Source organism: Panonychus citri, unplaced genomic scaffold (assembly GCF_014898815.1).
Source record: "Panonychus citri isolate SS breed McGregor unplaced genomic scaffold, ASM1489881v1 Contig00138, whole genome shotgun sequence".
In the NCBI taxonomy this organism is placed as follows: Eukaryota; Metazoa; Arthropoda; class Arachnida; order Trombidiformes; family Tetranychidae; genus Panonychus; species Panonychus citri.
Genome location: NW_026515543.1, coordinates 2,046,054 through 2,065,099, shown reverse-complemented (window position 1 = coordinate 2,065,099; position 19,046 = coordinate 2,046,054). Strand labels below are relative to the sequence as shown.

At 29.3% G+C, this 19,046-nt stretch overlaps 2 protein-coding genes across 2 annotated transcripts in view; one reads left to right on the top strand and one right to left on the bottom strand.

Moving 5' to 3' along the window:
- The window catches only part of LOC128393395 (60S ribosomal protein L14-like), a 46,723-nt gene extending 30,534 nt beyond the window's left edge, over positions 1-16,189 (bottom strand). The window contains exon 1 of the mRNA XM_053353576.1: positions 16,180-16,189. The gene's annotated coding sequence lies outside the window, so the exon portion shown is untranslated. The remainder of the gene's footprint in view (positions 1-16,179) is intronic.
- Positions 1-19,046, top strand: part of LOC128393375 (uncharacterized) — a 33,473-nt gene that overhangs the window by 7,949 nt on the left and 6,478 nt on the right. Inside the window, exon 4 of the mRNA XM_053353552.1 lies at positions 8,236-8,503. Coding sequence (XP_053209527.1) covers positions 8,236-8,503 — 268 coding nt within the window. The remainder of the gene's footprint in view (positions 1-8,235; positions 8,504-19,046) is intronic.

The window sequence follows — 19,046 nt, the reverse complement described above, 5'->3', positions numbered from 1 at the left end:
ATGTATTGATCATGTGTACATACTGAGGATATGCAACAATCAACCAAACAATCAACAATCAGGTTAATGATAAACGAGTACATTGATTATGATCGTAAAGATGAATCAATGGAAAGTTTTTTGCTTGTTGACAATAACAAAATACTATTACCATTGTTGGATTACCTTTACCTTTGACAGGTAAAGTGAAATAATAACAAAAGGTTAACCCTGTTGCCATAGGGTAGGGGCTGTAGGTAGCTAATAACAATGATAATACTAATACTCTTACAGAGTGACCGAATTTGTTTTTGCCCTTCAATGGGAGGATTTGTTATCATTTGTACCGTGGGAAAAAAAAGTACCAATGGATTTATATTATATACAGAGTGTATTACATGGGGACTTATGGACATACACACCTTTGGTCAGTGAGATTTGAGACACTTGAAGGAAAGACTCAAATAAGATGAAGATGATGATAATAAGATGGTGGAGATGAGGAAAAAAGTTATGGTAACTTGTATATCAAGTATTAGAAAAAAAAGCCTGAGGCCAAAATTGAATATGATCAAAGGTAAACATTACCTGGAGGGGAAACTAGATTAAGATGATTGTTCCTATTATCAAGGTAACATCTGAAATATGTATTATGTATAAAATTTGAAGAGAGGGAGGTAAGTGTATTTACCTGGATAATTTTTTCATCATCATCATCTTGCTCTCTCTCTCTCTCTCTTTCTCTTTCTTTCTTTCTTTCTCTCTTTAATTTTACCTTTTTGTCAAAGAATTGGGGGTTTTTACCTGCCTCATCTCAGCATAGGGTCAAACCCGAATTCAACATCCTTTACTTTCCTCATCTTATCATTTATCTTATCATCCATCCTCATCCATTTCCTTTCTATCAACTTTATCCAATATGTTACGATATTATTATTAATTCCCTGTTGTTAAGGTTATCATCGTTTTATCAATATGATTATGATGAAACTCAATATTATCTGTCTTGCTCTGTGTATTTATACGTGTAACTGTCAATTGAATATAAATTTATTATTAGCCAATATTATCAATCGTTCATGTGTATATATTATTACCTTTATATCATATGGTTTTATCATTATATCTCTTACCTGGATAAATGTCTCTTTCTGTTTATATTATTTATCATTTTCATTATCATTTGTTATTTATACTCATAAGGAGAGAGAGAGAATTGGGTGAATAATTGAATGGTTATTCTGTTCGAGTTGTTTCAAATTGGTCCAAAATCTTTCCTCGAAAAGTAGATCACGCGTTTCTATTATATTATTATGTTCTGAGAGAAAAATTCGAGAAAGTCACGTGACTTTTTTTCTACCTGTTCTTTGTTTACCTGGTCAATTATTACTTTCTAAAGAGATGATAAATGATGATGGTCAGTGTTTATTATTATTTTGGACATTTGCTTTTCATTCTGACTTGTTTATTTATCTCCTTTGTTTTCATCACAAAAGGTACAGTTAAGTTGTTACTCTTTGCTTACCTTTTCTGTGTATTCATAATAAATTGATTACAAGATGAAGATGATAATCTTCTTGCTCTTCCGTGTAAATAAATATATTGAATTATTTTGTGTCTTCATCTTGTCTTATTTTCCACTATCTCTCAGAATTCTTGGTGAATTGTTGATGTTTTCTCGTATTTTCTTTGCTCAACCTGTAAAAAGTTAAACATAAATCAAACATTGTAATTCATTTGTCAAGGTTAGAAACTAACTGTAAATTTTATCATGATGGTGACGATGATTAACCTGAATCTTTGCTGAATAACAAGATGTATAGTAAATGATGAGGATGAAAAGAAGATAAATTTTTCAGATTGAAAAGCTTTTTCTCCTCTCTCATTTATCTCAACCTCTTCTTGTATTGATAATATAACTGTAAATCTTTACGAGACATTTTCATGGTAAATTGAGTTTACCTGAATCCTGTTGAATGGAAGCAGAAGGAAAAAAAAAGTTCAGTAGTAAACATTGAATGTAAAAGTTTTTGGTAAACTTTTCATGATTGTTGAAAAAAGGAAACAGTGATTGAATAAGTCATGTTATATTGAAACAGGAAAAGGAAACAGTTTTTAGCTTAAAAAGTTTTCAAGTTTTCAAATTTTGGCAAAATTCAATTGTCCATCCTCATCAATTCAACATCTCATTTTCATCATCATTTTGATTGATTACAATATAATTTATATGTTTATGAGTTGAAAACTTTTCCAATGCAATTGCAGCAACATTAACATGATAAAATCAACAACAACACCAACATCAAGCTCCTCCGATGAGCATACAAAATGAAAAGCAATCAGATTAAAGGCCTTGTATTAAGCATTAGGATTTAATGATGAGGATAAAGTTTCCTTGATGAAATCAAATGAAATGATGATCAAGGTAAAAAGTGAGTGTAAATTAGTGTAAGGAAAATCAACTAAACCAACCTAACATAATATTATCATTAGTGTTACCATAGGATGAGACCAGTTTCATCTTGCAAAGATTATGTATTAAGTTTACCTTGAAAATGAGATGATGTTGATTACTTTTATCTTTCATCTTCATCCCAGAACTTGTAAATAATATCATCATCAAGAAAATGCTACACCTCTGAGAAAAAAAAACATAATATTAATAATAATAATAATAATCATCCAAGGTAATAGTAGATAATATATTTTAGGTGAGGGAAGATGAAAACTTGTATAATATCAATGCAAACTCATGAAGAGTAACAGATATATTATATTACCTGACATGATATTGATAATTCTGGTTCCATGTTAAAAACTGTAACTTGAAAAATGATTCACTGAATGGGAAATACTGAATATCCATGTTCATGAATACCTTTATTTCATTTTTTTGCATACCCACCTTTCTTTTTACTTCCTCACCTGAATTCTCATATTCAAATAATAATAATAATCATCTTAAACTCTTTCCCGTCGTAACAATTTCCTACTTCTGGTAAAGTTTGATAAACAAAAAGAACTGAACTCTCTCTCTCTCTCTCTCTCTCACCTTTATCTTCATCCTCCTGCAGGATCAATATCATATTCCCAGAACTAGGTTACATTATTTTCATTTCATTTTAAAAATGTAAAAACAATATTATTAATATTGCATAATGATGATCTTATCGATACGAGATATATTGTTGACAGGTAGAGTATTTTTATTGTTATCATGATATTATCATGATGATCAGTTGAGTTTGCAAGTTGATAGTCAATAAGCCAAAAAATATCTCATTTTGCATATTCACTTATACCTTGATCATACTAAGTATATTATCAATAATAATAATAATAGTATGAAAAAGTTTCATCTTTACTCACGGAAACTTCATGTTTGGTTTAGCCATGATAACGATTTTCTTATGAGTTTATCGTATTAGAACGTATCATGAATAGTAGTTGAACATTAATTCAATTTCGAGTCTATTTTCATCTCATCTTCTTCTTAGCATTTAAAAAGCAATTTTAAATCTTCTTCTTCTTCATTCTTATATGTATTTTTTCATCTTCTTATCATCATAGAGATACATTCACTTTCTCTTTTCTCTATCTTGATGAGATTTCCATTTTTTCATCTTATCTTTTATCTTCTTGTTCTGAATGATTCTGATGCTATTCTGTTCCCATGGTAAATTGAATAGATGGAAAACATTTGAAACATTAAAATTATTTATACGAATTGAGCATCACCCCCAACATACTAATGAAAGAAAATGAAAAATTCTGTTATTTATTCAGATGTTAATCTCTGCTCTTACCCATAAGATAATGAGTAGGATGATTTTCATTCATCCAGAATTGTTATTGCTCATTCTGGCAGAATTGATGAATCATCATCATGATATCTTAATAATTTTCCCACCCTCATGATACCACCACCATCAGAATTGAATATAAAGATATTACTATTCATCTGAATAACATTCACCCTGTTCAAATATCAACCATTGTTGATATGTTCATGTTCATGTAAATTTCATGTGAATCTCCCCCCTGTTTATTTATATATTACTCTTTCATATTATTATCATTTGAATATTGAAATCAAATTCATATTCAATAATAATAACAATAATATCACAAAAGTGGAAACCATTTGGGTGGATAAAAAAAAATCTCATGAAAGTTCAGCTTCTTAGTGAATGTATATATTGATTTGTTTGCAGAATCCAAATCTTATTGATAGAATATCAAAATTATCAAAAAGAAGAATAAAAAATTGAATTGATATTCTTATTCCAACAGTTAAAGATTGAAGATATTTCATCATCGTCATCATCATTCCATCACCTAGTTTATCATCTTTCTCTCTGTCAAATACGATAAATTTTTTCTTCCAAAAGATACAAACAAATTCTCAGAATTGAAAACGTTATTTATAACCAAACTGAAAGCAAATTCTCACATAAATATCATGGAAAATTCTGTTATTCAGATTTTCCTCATAACCACCACCCACCATTTTCTTTTCCACCCTCACGCTATTAGAACTTTTGAAATTTAATCTAAGGGTTTGTCTTGAATTTATTACCATGAAACAAGGTTGATACTTTTTCCTCATTCATCCTAATGTATTACACTTTTTATATTCAATTCCATTGAACTTCTTACATGAGCGAATGACATTTCAACGTTTTCCATTAAATCCGCAAGGTACAACCCTGTAAATCCTTTTAATCAGAATCTTTTGTCATTTTTCAGAACTTTTTTTTTCTCGAACTTCTTTTCTCATTTTCCTTTGTAAAAGTTTTTTTTTCTCTCGCATGAACTTTTCTTTTTTATTCTTCCATGAGAATATGTAAATTAGTGTAATTATGATGAACACTAACAAGCATTTCTTTTCATTTTCCTGATGATTGTTGTTCACAGTGACGATTATCAAGATAATGACGATAATGAGCATAATGATACCAATTAAATATCGAATATAAAATTAGTCTATTTACCTTTCATGATGATAAACTTTTCTCGATGTAAAAATGTTTCTTTCTATTGGGAATTGGGAACAATTTTCGGCTTATAATTGCTAATGTTCAATCTTTACTCATCCCTTTATTTTATCATCCTCATCATCTTCATCTCTATCATCAATTTAAGCTCAAATTCTGTGATGATTGAAAGCGTGGTTATCCATTGACACCCCTAATTATATGGTCTGCTTGTTGAAAAGAGAAGAAAAATTCTCTCTTGTAAAATTATCTCTATTTTTTCACTTTCTCTCTCAAGCAAACATTTTCAATCTTCCTCATCACCATCATCATCATCATCATCATATACTTGCAAGGTCCACTTCAAATGGCAAGTTATTATTATTGCAATTTAGGTTTAACTACAAATGAAAGAGTGATAACTTATCATCATCATCTTCGAGATTTTTTTGCAAAAAAAAGTTCTGATGTAAAGATGATGATGAGATTGGAATACAAATACATTGAGTTTATGACACTTTTCAATTGTAAATGTAACAGATCATCATCATAATCGTTATCATCATGATTCACTATCGACTTTTTCAGCTCGAATCATTGTCATACCTTAAATCATATATCAGAACTTTGTATTAACAAGTCATCATCATCATCATCACCATCACTATTATCATCATCATGTCAACCAGATAGATTTTTTCCTCATCTTCATCTTCCTTCAAATCTTTTCAATTTTGACAATAACAGTTTCTCCCATTATTATCATCACCATTATTATACTTACAGTTATCATGATTATGATGATTGTTATTGAATTAATATTGTACATTGTATTACCATGAGCAAGTTGATTTCTTTGTTGATTCTGACTGATTTATTCAAATTCTCAATCTGATTGATATTGTTTGTCACTTCTCACAAATGATTATTGAAATATTATTCACTATTCAATTGTAATGTATTGATTATTTGTAACATATCTACAGGGTGTGTTTGTGAACAAAGATCATGAGTTAACTTTGACTGAGATAAATGAAAGGAACAGGAATCAATTTAAAATGATGATGATTCTTGAATATTCTGATGGTGATGAGATTCATGGAGATAATGATGATGAAGAAACATCGGAAAGGATGAGAATTGACAAAAAAAAGAAGATGAATTATCTTGATTGTTATTACTGGCACATCTTTATCTTACATGTTTATCCATCATCATTATCATCAGAATCCGAATCTTGAATTATCATCATGAACCATTTTTCATCTTCTAATATGCAATGAGAATCAACAAAAACCCCAGAAGGAGAGAAAAGAACAAATCACAATTTGATAAACAATTGTAAATTCAATAGATGGAAAAACAAAGATGAGGATGAGCGGATGATGATGATGATGATGAGAAAACAAAGAGGAAGCGGAAGAAAGAAAGAGGAAGGATAGAGATGATTTCGTAAATTTTTGGGTCGAAAAAAAGTTTTCTTCTCCAAAAGTGAATATCAACATTCCCCTGTAATCCAGATTGATGATGTTGATGATTTCCAAAGTGTGAAAAGCGTGTGGCTTCATCATCATCATCATGATAATATTATCATCTCATCATCTTCATGATGATCATCATCAGCCAGTATGACATTTGAACAACATCACCCCATAGAAAAACAAAAAGAAAACCAAAAAACCTCCAACTTGAACTTTTTAAATGATATTCAATGTTTTCTTCATCCTCTCATCTTCTTGATCCTCTTTTTTTTCATCTTCAACAACGTTGTTTACATTGTCAATGGTTAATGTTTGTGATGCAAATCAATGCACAAAAATGAATAAAGTAAATTGTTCAACTTTTAGTGTTAAAATTTTCACCCAAAAATAACGGATTTAACAGATTGAATGAAAAGATTTTCTTTCATTCAGTAAATTTCATGATATATTTCATGAAGAGAGAGAGAGGAAAATATGAACAAGGCAGGCAAAGAGATTGATGTTTAATTCGTGCCTTACTATGTACACATTATGTTTACTTGTTTACTTTTCATCCTCATCATCATTATCATCACTTCTTCATCAATTTAATGTTCATTGCTTAAAGCAAGAGCTTCCTCTTCAGTCCATCTCTTGTCTTGCTCTTCATCCTCATCAACAAGAGTAACTTTTGCCAAAAATGCTGCATCAAAAGATGAAGATGAAAAAACAACAAAATCGTTCTCTCTCTCTCTCTCTCTCAGTCTCTTTCTCTCTTTCTTTCTTTTACTTTAACTTAACCAAAACATTTTCTTTTTGATATATGATACATTCATACACATCTCGAGGCTTCATGATAATGTATTTCATTTTCTCCATGATAAATTATATATCATGAATTGCAAAAGAATAAAGAAAAAAATTCTTTGTGACTCTGACCAATTCTCACTTGGCCTTTTCCTCAAATATCGAACTAGTATTTTCTTTATCATCTTCATCCATCCTCTTCCTCCTCCTTTGATAATCATTCTTGATATTATATTATCTCCAACTGACCAGGCTACTCTCTCCAACTAACTCACTCACTAATCCTCCCACTGTCCTTCACCTCCTCCTCATCCTTTTTCACCCTCAATAGAGATGATAATTTATCTTATGTAATATTATCATGAACAAGAGTCAATGATAATCTTAACTTTCTGCTCAAAGATTTAATTCTTTGTCTATTAGTATCACTATTAACTAACTGATCAATCCGTTTAATAGTTTGTTAATTTTGATACCAACCCAATAAAAGATTAGTGTTTTGTAAACTGGATTAACAATTATCCATCTTCATGTTTACCTTTAATCATGATGACAAGGGGATAAACTGTTTGTTTAATATCAATTTCCAATGTTAATCTGATTTTCGTTGAAATTTCCTCAACTTTTTGACCTCATTTTCGTTAATCATTTCAACCAATATCACCAATAATTATGTTACTATTAATATCTAAATACAAGTGTACATATATACACATTAGATGGAAAATCAATTAACTAATCGCGAATGATTAACTCTTATTTACAATTAACCAAAAAAAAAAAAGAAAAAGATTTAATCAAATCCATTTAAGATAAATCATTATGCTAATAACCAGAAATCTTTAATTAACAGGAATTAACTTGATTGTTATGATAATCTAATGGAAATAAATTGTATTAATCAACAGAATATAAGTTAAAATTGAATTGTCATCAACTAATTGTGATTAAAACATAATGTCAAGTGTTAATTATTATGATTAATTTGATTTTCTTTTTATTTATAATTACAGTTTGAATTAACACTCAATGTGAATAAAAGTGATATTGATTATTTTACAAATTCTTTGGCTTCGATAACCGCTGATAATTCAGATCATCATGGATTATTAAGTGATGAAATGTTACCCTCATCATCATCATCATCATTTGATCATCTTCTTAATCTTCATCATTCTGATCATTCATCAGATAAATTAGTATATAAATGTTGGTGCACTGCTTTTGGTGGAGCATCAAGAGTAAACATTGACAGTCGCAAGGCCTCAGTACAATTTTCATGTAAGTTCAACTTTCTCATTCTCATCTTAACCTTTAACCCTTCCCATCAATCCCACTCTATCCTTGGTGGTTACACACTTTTCTCCATTCAATTATAATCCATCCCACCCTCTTAACCTAATTGCTTCATCATCATCCCTCTTCATCCTCATCTTCATCTTCGTCCTGTTTAACTTTTCCAATATAATCTATTCACTTTCTCTCCATTCACTAATTACCATAAAATTAATTTAAGGAACCATGTACGAGCCATATAACAATCAATAAATTGTTAGACTTTTTTCCTTCTTATTCCTGATTAAACAATTTAACGAGATAATCAATAATAGTGATTATAATTGCGATATAATTACAATCCAATTTAATTTTCCAATGATTAGTTTACTAATAATAATACAAGAATTGTAGTAATCTGAGTAATCAACGAAAATTAAAGTTAATTTTTTTTTCTCTCTATCTACTAATTAAAGTGGATCGGATATAATTTATATAAATATAATTGAGTAGAAATTGTAATTAAGAGTAAACAATTAACCATGAAAAAGCAAATTACCAATTATATTTATAAGGAAAAGTAAACATTTTAATCAAAGTATAAGAAAATTCAACAATTAATATCCATGTAATTACAACTTTAAATCAATAATGTAATTAATTTTTCAGCCTGATTATCAGCTGATGATGATGATGACAAAGTAATCATCATAATCTTAATCATTAACTACAAATCAATTTACTATTATATTATTAAGATTATATTACCTTGTAATTGTCATGTAATCAATCAATAAGTATAAAGACTTTGATTTGTTATCAAGTAGTAAACATAAATCACCTTTGAGATTAACCTAAAAATGATAATGGCCAATGGTCAGTTTTAAATGTTACCACTACTACTTGTATGTTGATTTTACCCCTTGCAGGGTAAACAGTTAACCTTTTACCTTTTCATACACCCCACTGACCATAACGATCATGAAGATGACCACAAACCCGATGATAATAGTAATTGTAATTAGAGGTTAATTTCATTTTCTTTGATAAATTTTACAAACTGGACATTCAGATGAGTCCAGTTTTTTTCCTTCTTCTAATTATAATACAATTTACAACTAAATTGACAGAATCCCTGCTGACCTTAAGTCTCGACCTACTTTAAGTCCATTTGATTTTTTTTTCTTCATTTCCATCTTCCTTGTCTTCCTCATCCTCATCCTCATCCTCGTCTTTATCTTCATCCTCATCACTTTTTTTATGTAAACAATTTGAATCCATTTTAAATTTAAGGGTAAACATTGTTGTTGAATTAGTTTGAACACAATTTAAATTGCAATCAAGCAAAATCTTCCTTAATTGTAAACACATTTCAACTAAAAATATATTGTGATTAGTAAATTGTAAACAAATCATTTATTATCTTTTAAATTAATCAGTTTTTTCATCACTTTTAATGTACATTATGAATTAATAAGGTATCGAAACAATCAATCAACTTGTTACAATGTAACAATTTTCATATTAACATAACAATCAATTTAAAGACAATTAAATTAATATAAATCATCTGAGTCTTTTATTATAAATTCATATGTAAACACAATTTAGTTACCTATTGGTTGTTACCTTAACCATCAACAATCAAACTAATTGTTGTTTTTTGGTTTCTCATTGAACACAAAAAAAATAATTTGATTAATTGTGATTAGCTTTTACCAATTTAATGTACACAATTTATTTTAACATTAATTTAAAATGAGCGATATCACCTGATACAATTAATTGTAATTAAATATCAATTATCTTTATAATAGTTACAGTTAATTGCTGTTGATTAAATATTATACCTGACAGTTAATTGGGAAATGATTGTCATTAAAAGTGAAGATGATGATAATTAATTAGAGATATGATGTTGTGGTAATTAAATTGTTTCCATAACAGATAATATGTACAAATCAATCAACAATCAGCAATTATATTAGTTGATTATCATCCTGATCATTTAACTTGTTGATGATTATGTTTGTTGTTGTTGTTGTTGTTGATTAAAGTGAGTGACATTACATTCATCAAGATTGATGATGATAAAGGCAAAGATGAGGATGGAGATGAAGATGAAAAAATGATTTGTTGATTATTTACTCAATGGATGATGAGAAACAACAATCAATGAGCAAAATTCATTGATTGTGTCAATATTGAGCCAAAGAAATGAACAAATATCCAGAGAGAATTGAAAAAAAAAGTTCATTCTAATTAATTGACTTCTATTGATATTATTCAATAAATATTTCATTTGTAAATACAAAACAATCAATTACCATTGATTAGAAATGATTAATGTAATAAAGTGAAAGACAATTAAATAAATTATATCAATAATTGTTTATTATCCTTAAAGTGAGTACGATGATAAATCTAACAGTAGGAAAATTTGTTCATGAAACTTATTCAGATTCAAATGATGATTGAATTAGCATCATAACCATGAACAATGAACTTGAAAAGACAATAATAGTTACACATTTTTTTTGTTCATTCTGAACTTTCATGATGTTGATGAATGAAAACCAGTCCATGGTTATGATGATAAACAGAAATGATGAAAGTTCCTGGTGATTGGCTGACTCTGTATCTTCCCATGATTCTGATGGTGATAACAATAGATTATGATAATAATAATAACTACAGGAAGAGTTTATCTCTCATTACAATAATTGCCACGAGCTTTTGTTTCATCATCATCATCATCATTATCTTCCAGATGTGATATATGGATGAAGATGAAGAAGAGAGAAAAAAAGAAACTAATATGGAGAGAATCATCAAGTTATCATCCTCATCATCTTTACCATTTGCTATTTATGTCTCTTCTCTACTTCTCTGAAACTTATCTCATCATCTTCATCATCTTCATCATCTGTCATCTCCCTAATATTCAAGTATCTCAAATGGTTTGAAAATAATGATGAAAATGAACAAAAGTGTAAAGGTAAAAAAAACCGTTACCATGTTAACCCAATCAACTTGAAACTGGTCACTCAAAAGTTGACCATAAAAAATGTGATAATAGTCAATTCATTTTGATGATGATGATAAAGATGATGATGGTAATAATAATAACAGAGATGATCAGCATATTAAAACGATTATTTGTATAAAGAAGAGAAAAAAAGTTATCTGTCAATTTGGAAAATGTCGTTATAATAAATATACAGAAAACGGAATGGACTTGGAAACAAAAAGTAACGTCTCATATATTTTTGAAGATGTCAGAGGGAAAGATGATGAAGATGATGATGAGGATGATGAAGAGAGATTGAGAAGATTGTTGTTGAAAAATATCGACGTCAAGTTTGTCTTATTCATCTTCCCTTAGCATAATATTTCCATAGGAAATATCATCTCATTAGCATTAATTAGAAGCAGAGGAAGAGTGTTTGAGAGAGAGAGAGAGAGAGAGAAATATAAACTGACAGAGTGGGTGATGTATAGTCGGTGGGGTGGATAATGTTTTCAAGTCTTCGAGCTGTGTGAGTTTGTCTGTGTGTTTCTGCTTTGACTTTTGGGTGCTTATCATTAGTATCAAGTTGAAAACCTCATAGGAAGACAAACTGTAACCTTTGCAAATGAGATTTCCAAGTTAATTTAGTTTATCTATTTAGTCTGATTAGTTGATTTAGTTGGATAGTTATTTATTTTTCTGGATACGAAAGTGGCCTGGAGTATTTTTAGTTTGATTAGTTGTCAATTTTTGAGTAACTACCAACTAATCATAATCAATGTTAATAATCATCAGTAGTTCATTAAAAAGACAGGCAATTGACCCTCTTGACCTTTTCTCTTATTTTTTTTCTTCTTCCTTCTTCCCCTGAAAAGAAAAACAAAATCCACAAACAAGAGATTGAAATTTGATTACCTAATCATTATCATCATGATAATGATCATCATGTTTAGTAGATTAATTATTTTCTTTAAAATTCTAATAACGTTTTCTTTTTCCTTCCTCGGTGGGTTATATTATTTGAAATTCTGATTCAATTCCATGGAAACTTTTTTAGTTTCTTTTTCCTCTTCAACTTTCTTGAACAACATTTAATTCAATTTAACATTTCCACTTAGATCTTAATCATCATCATGAAAATCCTCTGAATGGTGAATGGAAATGATTGAAAATTCATTTGGTAAACTTTTTCCATTTCAGATTCTCTGAGTTCTCTCAATTTTCCAACATGGATTAATATCTAATTCTTGAAGATAATTTATCAATAACTACCCTGAAGAAAATTTCAAGTGCCCAGTATTGATAAGTGTTAGATATTATATTATATTACATGAGGAATAAGAATTGACCCTAAAAATATTTTCTCTTCCGGTCAAAGGAAACTCTATACTCATTTCATATTTGACATCATCATCATCATAATTCACTCAATGAATTTTATCAAAAGTAAATTGATGATGATGGTCATCATTTTTATCCAGAGTCAGAACTTTTTTTTATCTATTATCTTAATCTAATGGGTAAGCATAAAATGTTCAACATCTATTAGATTCCTTGAATTGTTAACAATCCTCTTGGTCACTCTCTGGAGGTTTACCACAGGTCAATCTCATGTTATCCTCCATCTCCACCTTTACCACCACCTCTCCCTCTCCCTCCTCCTCCTCCTCCTCCTATTTCAATGACAAAATCTCATGTACCACCCTCTTTATACAGAGACAATCTTATATAAGTCTTAATGGAGTTCAAATGACATCCATCATGAGACTATTAACTTATGAACAAAACGGAAACAGTTTCATGAAGTTTTTTTCTCCTTCTCATTAATTTACTTTCGCTATCATTTATTATTATTTTTCACCCAAAGAAGAAAAAAAAAATATCATATAACTCATACATACGAATAACCTATGGTCAAGTCTTGAAAAATGTCCATTGAATATTGTATAGCCCAGTAATCAGAATCTCCAATTCAATTCAATTCGTATTCAACTTACAGAATCAACTTGATTAACTTATCATGAGTTACAAGAGAAAACAACAACAAAATCAACTATTTTACACACATACAAACTGACCATTCACTGACCCATCACCTTTCATCCCTTTGTTGATAAACTGTAAACAAGAAAACAAAGTATTTGAAACAATATTTATCTAATCTTGAGTTTCTCATGATTAACCTTGATTATCAATCTCATCTCTCTTGATTAGCAGAATCACAATTGAAACAAACAAATGAGAGTACACATGATGATGATGACGATGATGATTATCTTCCTTCAACCATAACAACAAAGTTAATTTGAATAAAAACAAAGGCTTAATCCTTAATCAGTGAGCAATTTGATTCTCAATAACCTTATGACTTCTGATGAAGATTAAGGATAAAAACTAAAAGAAAACCTCTAAGAATCAATTGTAATTTACCTTCGCGTGTACCATGTTAGTGTATCATGATAATCATACAATTATTGTGATTTACTTGATTGTTAACTTGTATTTTCCCTTCACCCATTATCCTCAATATCATCAATATTATCTTCCTCTTTTACTCTCTCATGATCACCTTCATATTAAGGTCACGAAATCACTTTCACCTTACAACCTCATTTTCTTACCTATTGTGTGTCCATAGACCAAAATTCATTGAAAATTCAATGAGCGAGAGAGAGAGAGAGAGAGAAATATCCTCATGGATTACATTCATTCATTCATTCATCACGTTATCATTACTCATTGATTATATTTTGATTATTCTCATACTGATTTTCATTCATTGATTTTTTTTCCTTCCAATGAATTTTCCATCACAATTACAATTACAATCAAGTTAATCAGGAATAATCAAAGGAAAAATTTACCATGATATGTCACTTTGATTCCTTTGATTGTTAGGTGTGGTGGTTAAGCTCTGAATCTGTAAATTACATGAATTAAATATTATTATTATTTCAACTTGTGTTCCACCATCAAAGAGGATTGATCATGATAATCATGATAATATTAAAAGAGAAAACTCAATTATCTGAATGTCCATTGAATTTTTCTATCATTGGAAATCAGATAATCGTTTCCAAAGTGATCACAATCAACAGAAAAATCATTTTTCATTCATTATTATTATTGTTACAATCATTTTCTCATCATCTCCTGTCATCCTAATCTTAGAATGGAATGAGAGAGAGAGAGAGATGATTAAAGATGATGATCTTTTTGTTTCATCATTGATTTTGTATTTTCTGCTTGGAATTGTTGATTGTGTTCAATCAAGAATCATCTCGTTTGTTATTATTGATTTAATGATAGAAAACTTTTTTTTTCTTACTTAATCATCATCTAACTTTGATCAAATTATCTCCCTACAAACACACAACAAAACCACCTTCAATTGATCATCAAACTGTGTACTAACCCACTCCTCTACTCCTCCCTCTCTTTAGCATCCTCATCACAAGAGATGAAGCAACAACAACAACAACAACAAAAACAAATTCATCAAATGTCAAGTTAAATGTTATCATTAAATTTGATTCCAATGTGCATTAATATGTATAAAACTTTTCATCAAATAAGATTTGTCATCTTCAATTGCAATTGATTTTCATCTTACCAAATATCCTTTGACATCTAATTCCTAAACCTTTCATCCTAATCCTCATCCTCCCTTTCAACCTCATCATGAAAGTTACCACCCGAAAATTGTTACCAATAAAAACAATAACAATCAATTGATCTGAAATGAGTTTATTTTTAAACGGATATAATTACATTTAAAAGGATGAGAAACAACAATACCAAATATAATCTGTGTGTTAACAATTTGATGATAATCATTACTTAGCAAATTGTAACAATTGAATTGATGGTAAATGATTAGATTTAATTGCAACACTGATTCACTATCACTTTGCAATCAGATTTGTGGATAATAACATATAACAAACAATATACACTTTCAGCTCTCTCTCTCTCTCTCTCTCTCTCTCTCTGTTCAAATCCATTTAAATCCTCTCCTCGTCTTCATCGCCCTCATCCCTCTCATTCTCTCTCTCATCTTTGTCATCTTCATCTTCATCACCAGAAAATAGTATAAAAATAATATTGTTTTGTGGTTTCAGTTAAAAACCAAGAGAAAATTTTTTTCATCCTCATCTTTATTGTCCATCTTCATCTTTATCATCATCTCACCCACCCTACATTTAGATATCCATTGACTTTAACAATTTCATCCTAATAACAATATTATTAATCAAATGACGATGATAATAATAACAATCAAGAAGATGAAGATAAAAGATGATTATGATTATGATGAACAATAAAAACGTTTTCAAGATTCTCGATATTATTTCATTACATTGAGAGTCTCTCCTGTCAACAGTAATCACAATCAAACGTAATCTAAATGATATTCATTGAATGTTAATCACCGACACTCATGTTATTATACCAAGAATAAATTACTCAGTATTTACTGTTATTATTTACTCCAAGGATAAAGATTTGTTCATTTGGATTTCAGCTCTGACAGTAATAGTTTATTGTTATTTATTTCTAGATGAAGATGATATTTTATCATTATCATTATCTCTCTCTCTCTCTCTCTCTCTCTCACTTGCTATTTATTTACAATTATAACTAAATATACAATCATTGTAATCAATGTTTACCAACAAAACCATTGAAATTGTATGATGATGATAATTTTACCATGAAAATATTATCATTATACTGAATCTAATTTGAATTAAGTTTTTAGTTCGTATCATCATAATCAAAATCAAGTTTATGTTGATTTTGGTGGAAAACATTTTATCATCATCATTATCATCCAATGTATCCTCATCTCTTTTAATTTTTACATCCTCATCATGATGATAACTTTTTATTACGAAAAAAAAGTTATCACTTTTTATGATATTTAGGTTGAGTTTTTATGACTGAGAGAGAGAGAGAGGAAGATAGACTTTCTCATCATCTTTCATCATCATAATTATCATCTTAATCAACCAATTGCAATCTGGACCTAAAATCTGATTTATATTTATTACATTTGAAAACATTATCAAACCAATAAATATCATAGATGATGAAAGTTATGTTTATGTTTATTTGTTTACATTTCATTTGGAATTTGTTTTCATCATCTTTTATCATCATCTTTTTCCATGATGATACTGATGATAATTTGATGATGAAGATGAGAATAATGATAAGGATGATTGAGATGATTACAAAACATTGACTGAAAATCAATTGATCGATGTCATTGGATTAGTTTCATGTTGTTGTTGTATTAATATATGGATGCTGATGTAACTCTTGTTTCACTGTTCATTGATGATAATGATGATGATGATACAATTGAATCTTTCAACATGATCCTCATCTTCATCATCATTTGTCTTCATGTTCAGTTAAACATTTTGTTAAACTAATAATATAAAAAGAGGTTAAATTTAAACGTTTACATTGAACAACAACATAACAAGACCATTGATGTATCAATGATCCGTAATTCACTTTGAGTAATAATAGTAAAAAACATCAATGATTCTCATCCATTCATCTAACATAAACTCCTCTTCCTCATCATCGGATGAGGAAAAAGGAGCAACATGAAAATCAGTGGAAAATTTCATTTCGATTTTATCTAATACTCTTTCCGGTTTTATCTTCTTTTAATTCTTCCAATACAATTTATCTTCCTCATCCATCTAAGGGATGCTTATGTTTCCACTTTATCCTCATCTTCTTCCTCATCATCTATCTTGTCCTCTCTCTCTCTCTCTCTCTCATCATCCCATATGAACTGCATCTTTTTGTCTCATCATCTTCTATTGTCTTCTTCCTCTTTCTTTACATCTTCAATTTTTTTTTCTCTTTCTCTCCTTAAACAGTATTTATATTCATCATCCTCATCTTTTCATCATCATCTCTCCCATCGTCATAATTATCTTGCTCTTTATTTTTTGCTTCTTTTTATATTTCTAATCTTCATCTTCTTAATTTTCACTTACTTCTTGGTCTCTGTTATATTTTAACTTGTTCATTTGCTTTTTATTCATATTTCTACATTGAATATGTAATGATGCAGAAGATGAAGATGAAGATGATGGAGATGATAATATATGTTTGTGTTAGTTCATCTTCTTCCCTTCAGAATAATTTTCATGTTGAAAAATTTTATCTCTCTCTCTCTCTCTCTCTCTTATTACATATAATAAGTTTAAGTGCAAGTCATTTTCTTGTCAAGTAAAATTTTAAACAACACTTAAAGTATCATCATCATTTCCGTTTCCGTTTCTTAACAATTATTACCGATTGATGAAAGAAAGATGAATCAAGATGAATTCGATGATGTTTATCAATGATAAGTAACAATTCATTCTCGGTTCAATTGAGCACTTAGAGTTCTTTGTATGTTTCTTGTTATCAAAAAGTTTCATCTTTTTGTTAATCATCATCATCATGTTAATCTTTTCTTTTTCAAATTGTATTCCAATGAATCTCATCATCTTATTTAGATTTTCATCCTCTTCTCAATCCATCATAAGTTTCCCACTGATATTGAAAAATTTGTTTTCCCTTTGCAGTCTCATCTTTTTTTCATTATCATCTTCATCCCTCTGATACCTTGTATTGCTTCATCATCTCTTGTATACCTGAGAGATGATATTAAGTAGTACTTTCTCATCATCTTATCATCATTATCTTCAATACAAATCTACATATGCATATGACAGAGTGATAAACATCTTGACAAACCATATTAGCCTAATGTCTTTGGGTGAGAATCAATATTATACCCAAAAATATTCAAGAATTGAATCAAGTAGATTCATGGGTTGAGGGGGTGAAGAAAACAGGAAACGGAAAAGAGTCGATTTTGTGTTGATGTATCAAAAGAAACTCTCTCTCTCTCTCTCTCTCTCTCTCTCTCTCTCTCTCTCTCTCTGCATGGAGGATGATGGATGAGAAAATAGATGTAAGGCTGGAAAGAAATTGATGATTGAATGAATGGGAAGAAGATGATGAAAGAAAGAGTAAGAAAATGGAAGGAGAGAAGACAATATATACGATTCTCTTTTTCTTTTGGGTTAATATGAAGACTGAAGATGAAGATGAAGATGAAGATGAAGATGAAGATAAAAGATGAGATGATATGAAGAAAAAGAAAGAAGAAGAGAAAGAAAAAGATGCTAAACTAAAAGTGGTGAAGGATAACATAGATTTTTATTTATCTTCTCTTACTCATTTACTTTTATCTAACTTTCGCCATCTTTCTTCATCTGTATACATATATTTCCATTCAATATCCTCTAGCATCTTCATCTTTCGCCATCAACATTATCTTCATCTTCCTTCTTATCTTCTACCCTCATCTTTCAACTCCTTTTTTCTCTTTTCAAGCGTAACCTTCATTTCGCTTATTACATTAGCATTTCATTTGCGATTTTCAAGCTTCATCTGCAAAACAAAACTCTAATATAATTAATGGAAAATGACTGACCAATAGATTGACCATCAAAACAA